Source organism: Neolamprologus brichardi, chromosome 5, assembly GCF_056152115.1.
Source record: "Neolamprologus brichardi isolate AB-2024 chromosome 5, ASM5615211v1, whole genome shotgun sequence".
Lineage (NCBI taxonomy): Eukaryota > Metazoa > Chordata > Actinopteri > Cichliformes > Cichlidae > Neolamprologus > Neolamprologus brichardi.
Window position 1 is genome coordinate 250179 of NC_142108.1, and position 7862 is coordinate 258040.

Below are 7862 nucleotides of genomic sequence, written 5' to 3' on the forward strand. Positions count from 1 at the left end.
AGTACAGACGCCTGGGGAAACTAATGTCATAAAGCAGAATGTCTATGTTGTGACATTCTGAACAACAGAACAGTTTTTTGATTAATCTTTTAATAAGTCCCTATTCTTTGATCTTTTAAAACGTTTCTGTAGCTTATTTAAATATTATTTCATTTCATTTGTTTTTATGTGTTTCAGTTGGTTGGGCCACATACACACACACACACACACACACAAACCATCGAAGTCATTTAAATATTATATGGTACGGTGAGAAAGCTAGCTGTATCCTTGAGTGTCGTTTTACACAGCAGTGAGCTGACTGCATCTGTGATGTCAAATGATTTAAAGCAATACATGACTTAATTTGTACTTTGTGCGTGTCTGTTTTTGTTTTTACTTTCTTTTTTCCATTCTTTACGTCATTATGAGTGTGCTACCATAGCTGGTAAAAAGTGGGCGGATACTTTTTTAAATTGCATATTCACTTGTGGGTTGTTGTTTTGTTTTTTTTTTCCCCGATTAGCTTTCAGTGGAGGTCATTGCTCTGAGCGAGCCGATCACTGACTGCTGTGTTTTTGTAGGAGATTTTATATGACAAAGGTTTTACATCAATGCGAGAGATGTCTGTAAACAACACAACAGGACCTTGTGAGGACAACCCAATCAATCTAAACTAAACGCACAGCTTTTTGCCGCCCGCCTTTATCACCGTGTTCATTGTCGGGACGGTGTCCAATATCTGTGGACTGAGAAGCGTATGTGTGAGCTGGAAGAAAAACGGAAACATCAACATCTTCATGTTCAATCTCGGGGTGGCGGACCTGCTGTATCTGTTTACCCTGCCGTTCCTCGTCTACTATTACGCGCGTGAGAGTGACTGGCAGTTTGGCCAGCCTTTCTGCAAGGTGAAAGGCTGTGGGGAAGAAGCTGTTCCTAAACCTGCTGGTTTTACTCTGAAGGGTCCTGTAGCGACATCTGGAGGGGAGGAGCTGGAAGAGTTCATTGGCAGGATGAGAGGAGTCCCTGAGAATGATGCGTGCCCGGTGTAGACATCTCTTCTTGTGGACATCCTCAATGGCAGGAAGTGGAGTCCCGTGATGCGTTGGGTGGTTTTCACCAGTTCCCATACCAGACCGTGACGCAGTTGGTCAGGATGCTTTCTATTCCACAGCGGTAGAAGTTACCCAGTATGTCAGCAGACAGGTGGTTCTTCTTCAGTGTCCTCAAGAAAAAGAGACGCTGATGAGCCTTCTTGACCAGGCTGGAGGTGTTAGTTGACCAGGACAAATTCTCAGAGATGTGGGTGCCCAAGAACTTGAAGCTGAAAACCCGTTCAAAATGTATCAATTTACTTCCGTCCACGGTCCATCCATAAACTGTCTTCTGTATATTTTAAAGTTAATATGAATTCTAAAAGTCTTCCAGAGCAGTAAGTCGTGAAATGGTGGGTAGGCAGAATAGGTCTTGAAAAAGACAAATATACTCATATTGAGATACAGTTTCAACCAGCAAGAAGTGCTGAGAAATTTGGGGAAACTAAAATCATCCATTCACTTATCCTTTACAGGGTCGCGGAGGGCGCTGGAGCCTATCCCAGCTGTCATAGGGCAAGAGGGGTACACCCTGGACAGGTCGCCAGTCTGTCGCAGGGCCAACACACAGAGACAGACAACCATTCGTGCTCACATTCACACCTATGGGCAATTTGGATTAATCAATTAACCTATCCCCACTAACTGCATGTCTTTGGACGGTAGGAGGAAGTCTGAGTACCCGGAGGGAACCCACGCAAACACGGGGAGAACATGCAAACTCCACACAGAAAGACCCCGGCCTGATGGTGGAATTGAACTCAGGACCTTCTTGCTGTGCGGCAACAGTGCTAACCACTGTGCCAACTAAAACTAAAATCATAAGTTTGCCAATTTAAAAAGAAATGAACAGTCTTTAAATGTTATTTTAGTTTAAGTTTAATGAAGTGAGAGACCAAAAATCCAGAAAAAATAATTTGCAATAAATGTATCCGAAGTTCTGTGGTAAGATGAAACCAAAACTGTGCTGAACCTGCTTTGTTTGGAGGAATAGAGATGCTGAATATGACCCAAACAACACCATCCCCACAGGCAAGCACAAAAGTGGAAACACTATGCTGTTATGCTAAAGGCAGAAGACAACGTCACTGTCTTCTGCACCAATGGACAGGGCCATACATACATACATATCTGATGTTTTAGAAAGCGACTGCTGTTTGATGGTCAGGTCGCATTAAATCCGTCTTTTACGTCACTGACACAAGACAGACGCCAATTATCAGCGCCCGAGGAGACATCGCGAACGCTTCCTGTCCATTCCGTGTAGGTGTCAGTGAAACTGTTGGGAAGACAACGTGAACATTTTATTTATATTGTATAATCTGCAGATTCTGACAGAAATCTGCAACTATCCTTTGAAGCACCGCTCCTCTAAAACAGCAATAAGGATTATTAGGCCATATGCAAATAACAAAATAACTTAAAGCAAAATTGGGGAACATAAAGTCCGAAACAAGTCTTTATATTAAGGTCCATCAGTTAAACAATACTGTTTGGTCTGCGTCTGAACAGAGCACGTTGTGTGTGACGTCTTCTTTTGTGCATGCGGGCCACTTTGAGGGTTCACACAGGAGCACGTTTGCTGTCACATTTTATTTGTAGTGTGAACGAGCAGACAAAAAAATCGGATTTGATCAAAAAATCGGAATTGAGCATTAAGACCTGCAGTGCTATGACAGCGATATAAACCCCTCAGACTTCATTCAAGATGTGGGTGTTTGAAGGAGAGTTGCGGTTAGTGAGAGTTTGGAGACAATTTGGAGGTTTATGAGAGTGAGGAGAGAAAGTCAGGAGAGAATGGAGCCAGCTAAGAAGAGGAGGATGTCCTCCCCTGTGTGGGAACATTTTGATCTTATTCCTTCCAACAAGGTATGTAAATTTCTACAGAAGATGTATTTTCATAATATGGTGCAATACAATTAATGTTAAGCTGTCTTTACTTTTGTACAAGGTGAAGTGTTTGCTATGTGCCAGGGAGCTGGGATATAACAACAACACCTCATCCATGCTTAGGCACTACAGAGCTTTGCATGAGAATAAGGGGAACACCGATTGTGGAGCAAGACCAGGTGAGCCATCAAATGCCATAATAATATAGCATGCAGTAATGTTACTAAATGATATAACAATATTATACTTATATTATACATATAAGTTACATGTGTGATATTTATATTTGTGCTTTGTTTTTGTTGTCTTTCCTCAGGAGAACAATCTCAAACAGATGAAGACCTGGTTAGCATGGTGATTGAGGACTCCCAGCCATTTAGCATTGTGGAGGACAAAGAATTTAAAAGATTTGTTAAATCATTAAATCCTAGCTATGTTCTCCCCATTAAAAAGGTCATAAAAGCAGTGAAAATGTAGTTTTTACAGAATAAAATGTGAACAGGCAGGACTGAGGCTCAGTGTGTAGCTGTCCATACCTCAACGTTACAAAAGCACAACCACTGTCCACACCCCAACCACACCTCACCTCACAGTAAATGATCATTTCCATTTTAAGCATTTCCAAATAATCATTTTCCATACTGCCAGTATAAATATACACAGTATACTGCATCACTACAATATACATGTTTTACACACTCCTTTTGTTGTTGACATTTACAGGCTGTGTGCAAAAGGCCACACTCTTCAAATTCATGCCAACTAATATTTTTACGTCCAGTAGGTGTCCTACTAGAGCAAATGAAGCTTCAAGACGCTTTGCGCTGGCGTGAACCAATTGGATGAAAAGCTTCAGTGCTTCATGAAGCTTCATCTGCCCATCACTAGATTATACTATGAAAAAGGAAAAGTTTTTAATTAAATTGCTAAGCAGATAAGCTACTCAGAAACACCACTGTGTTTGAGCAGGAACAGGAAGTGATACTCTACCACAAAGCGAGCAAACACCAAGTGACAGCGCCACCAAGATGTGTGCCACATTATAAATGTGGCACTTACTAAGGCACTCTGTATTCTGCAGTTTGAGCCTGAGCTCTGTCTGAACTCTGTTTTGAACCTGAACTGAATCTGAAATTGACAAGCTGTGTAGTTGCACACCAGTGCTCATTTCACAGCTGGAATGTGACAGTCCAAACATTTTCCAAACAGATTCCAAGATCATCAGTTCAAACAATTGCACATAAATGCTTACAAGTTATTTGGATATGTCACCACTATATGCCCAGGTCTGCAAGACCCAAACTGTCACCCTCAGATAAGAAGAAACTGGTGAGTGAGCCCAAGGACAACCAAAGAGCGCCCAAGGATAAGGACAACCAAACGGTCAAAAAAATCACTAAAAGCCCCAAATTATGACGGTATTTGTGATGACTGTACGTAAACTTCTGACCACAACTGTACTTTCCGCATCTGTGTGCATGTGAGGTAGTGTAGACCAAGTGGCTAGGAAGGCGATAAGTAGACAGCATCAACATCAGTTTCTTTTAAGTGTACTTTTATTTTTGGCATCTCTATTATACCATTTTAAAACCTGGTAGGCAAAATCTCACTTGCTTTCAACAGGACTTTACACACACCTGAACCTCATTAGTCTCTACCATTGAAAAATAGGTTGGACCAAACACTACAATTCTAATCAAAACACAGGAATACGATTATGCATCCAGTCGACAGACTAATTTACCCAGCTAAATGGCCTGAAAAGTAAAACACTGCATACAATACAACTCAAAAGGTTACTTTAAAGAAAATAAATAATACTATACAAAATTAAAAACCCTCTAGTTGGTTGTACCCAGTTGGGCACCAATGACATCATGACCCTATATAAACAAGTACTGGGCCGGCCCCTCCCACGCACCTGTTTTAGATCTAGGACCTGAACAAATGGATAAACATGGTAAGTATAACCAAAGCAACATAAGCAAACATAATTTATTAGAAATTTACCTGTGAACAGAAAAATTCAACAGACTTGATGGTTAGTATAGTATTTGCTTTAGAAACATATGCATGGATGTAATGGATGTAACTAATGCTACCACAAACTAACCCGGGATAGTATGTAAAGCAAAGTTACACCAGCAATGTCTAAATTAAAGCATTATGGTCAACTGTAAAAAAACAAACAAGGGATAAATTATCAATATGGTAGAGGGAGAAGTGATAAATGAGTTCAAGCAGAGCTACTTTGTCACAGTGCACCAGAGGGTCCCAGTAATGATGTTTATCTTGAGAATCTGAGGTTTTGTAACCCTCATTTGCTAAGAAACAAACTGCATATGGGCTGAAAAACCAGAATGGACACTGAATGTGAAAAGCAGCTGTCTGTTTCTACTTACATGTGTACCAATAATCTTTAAACGGGCAGAGAAACAAATATGCATTAAGTCATGTTGTCCATGTGCACTAAACAATAGTCAACATCTCCATGACCATGGTATACTGTTGTGAACTGGAATCTTATACATTATATTGCCAAAAGTATTCACTCAGCCATGCAACTCACTGAATACAGGTGTTCGTCATTTCCATGGCTACAGGTAAAATCAAGCATGCTTCTACATGCCTAGGTGGATAGCTCTCTGGGGCTCAGTGAATTTCTGTGCCAGGATGCCACCTGTGCAACTGTGAAATTGTGTCCACTTGTGAAATTTCTTTACTACTAAATATTTTGCAGTCAACTATTAGCGGTTTTATAATAAAGTGGAAACAACTGGGAAGGACAGCAACAGTCATTAAAATAGTAGGCGATGTAAAATCACAGAGCGGGGTCAGCGACATCACTACAGGCCTCCAAAGTTCATGTGGCGTACAGATTGGCTCACGAACAGTTCATTGAGCGCTTCATGCAATGAGTTTCACTGGCTGGGCAGTTGCATCCAAGCTTTACATCACCAAATACAATGCAAAGCATCTGATGCAGTGGTTATAAGGAACACTCTTGGCTGTGATGTCAAGGCAATCTCTTTCTGTCACAGGTCAGTCACACACATACATCTATCTATCCATACATTGTGTGTGTACACACACACACACTAACAAGACGGTTCAGCAGTTCATGGCAAAACTTATAGCACTGTGATCTGCACTGTTGCCTAACTGCATGAAGGGCCTGAGCTCAAACTAACTGGGGTCTGTTTAAATTTAAATATTATTTCATTTGTTTTTATGTGTTTCAGTTGGTTGGGCCACATACACACACAAACCATCGAAGTCATTTAAATATTATAAGGTACGGTGAGAAAGCTAGCTGTATCCTTGAGTGTCGTTTTACACAGCAGTGAGCTGACTGCATCTGTGATGTCAAATGATTTAAAGCAATACATGACTTAATTTGTACTTTGTGCGTGTCTGTTTTTGTTTTTACTTTCTTTTTTCCATTCTTTACGTCATTATGAGTGTGCTACCATAGCTGGTAAAAAGTGGGCGGATACTTTTTTAAATTGCATATTCACTTGTGGGTTGTTTTGTTTTTTTTTTCCCCCTATGAGCTTTCAGCGGAGGTCATTGCTCTGAGCGAGCCGATCACTGACTGCTGTGTTTTTGTAGGAGATTTTATATGACAAAGGTTTTACATCAATGCGAGAGATGTCTGTAAACAACACAACAGGACCTTGTGAGGACAACCCAATCAATCTAAATTTTACGCACAGCTTTTTGCCGCCCGCCTTTATCACCGTGTTCATTGTCGGGACGGTGTCCAATATCTGTGGACTGAGAAGCGTATGTGTGAGCTGGAAGAAAAACGGAAACATCAACATCTTCATGTTCAATCTCGGGGTGGCGGACCTGCTGTATCTGTTTACCCTGCCGTTCCTCGTCTACTATTACGCGCGTGAGAGTGACTGGCAGTTTGGCCAGCCTTTCTGCAAGGTGACGCGCTTCTGCTTCAACCTCAACCTTTATGGCAGCATCGGCTTCCTTACCTGCATAAGCATCTATAGGTACCTGGGCATTGTGCACCCGATGAAAGTGATGGGGAAAATCACCAGTCGCCACTCTCTGGCCATAAGCGCTCTGATCTGGGTTTTGGTCATTATTCAAATTACTCCTGATATATTCTTTGACAAGAATGATGAAAAAAAACCAAACTCGTGTTTTGACACCACCTCAACCAACCTGACCAGATACTACCTGCCATACTGCATCAGCTGGACGGTCACCGGGTTTGTCCTGCCTTTGGTCATCATTTTGGGCTGTTATGGACACATAGTGGTGGTTCTGGCAAAGAACGCCAATGTCAACCCACTGCTGAAGCAGCGGTGTTTGAAACTGGTCGTGATTCTGGTCATACTTTTCTCCGTCTGTTTCATTCCCTACCATATATTTCGAAATTTAAATCTCACTACCAGGATTTTTAAACAAGATGGGCTTTGTCACCACCTCTTCGACGACATCTACATTGCACACCAGGTCGGCAGATTCCTGGCTTGTCTAAACAGCGCGATAAACCCGCTGATTTATATAGTAGGAAATGATGATTTCCTGACTAAGTTTCAAGACTTCAGTAATCGGACCAGGATGTCTCTTGCCGGACTCAAAAGCGCAATTATTTACCGCAAACCCATAGAAGCGGACGTGGATTTACCCGCAGACACGTGCACCAGTTTCGACAAGAGGAGTGGATAGGGCGCAGAATCAGTTTACGCGAGTTGCTCGTCTATACATGTCACGCACCGCCAGCACTTCCACAGATCCGTCAACAAAGTACGTGACTGCGACTGATGATTGTGCTTGGGAGGACTGGCGAGGGGTAGGTCACTGAGGTGTCAGTGCACAGAGAAAGTCAAATGTCCGGATGGTTCCCTGGATGTTACCAAAAAGACTTAAAGCTGA

The 7862-nt window shown here is 41.8% G+C and overlaps 1 protein-coding gene across 1 annotated transcript; it reads left to right on the forward strand.

The window, feature by feature from the left end:
• The first annotated feature begins 6605 nt into the window (after positions 1-6605).
• Positions 6606-7655, forward strand: LOC102784274 (P2Y purinoceptor 1-like). Its single transcript, XM_035911784.2, has one exon. It carries the CDS (start codon positions 6606-6608, stop codon positions 7653-7655), a length of 1050 nt encoding a protein of 349 aa, XP_035767677.2.
• The last annotated feature ends 207 nt before the right edge of the window (positions 7656-7862 follow it).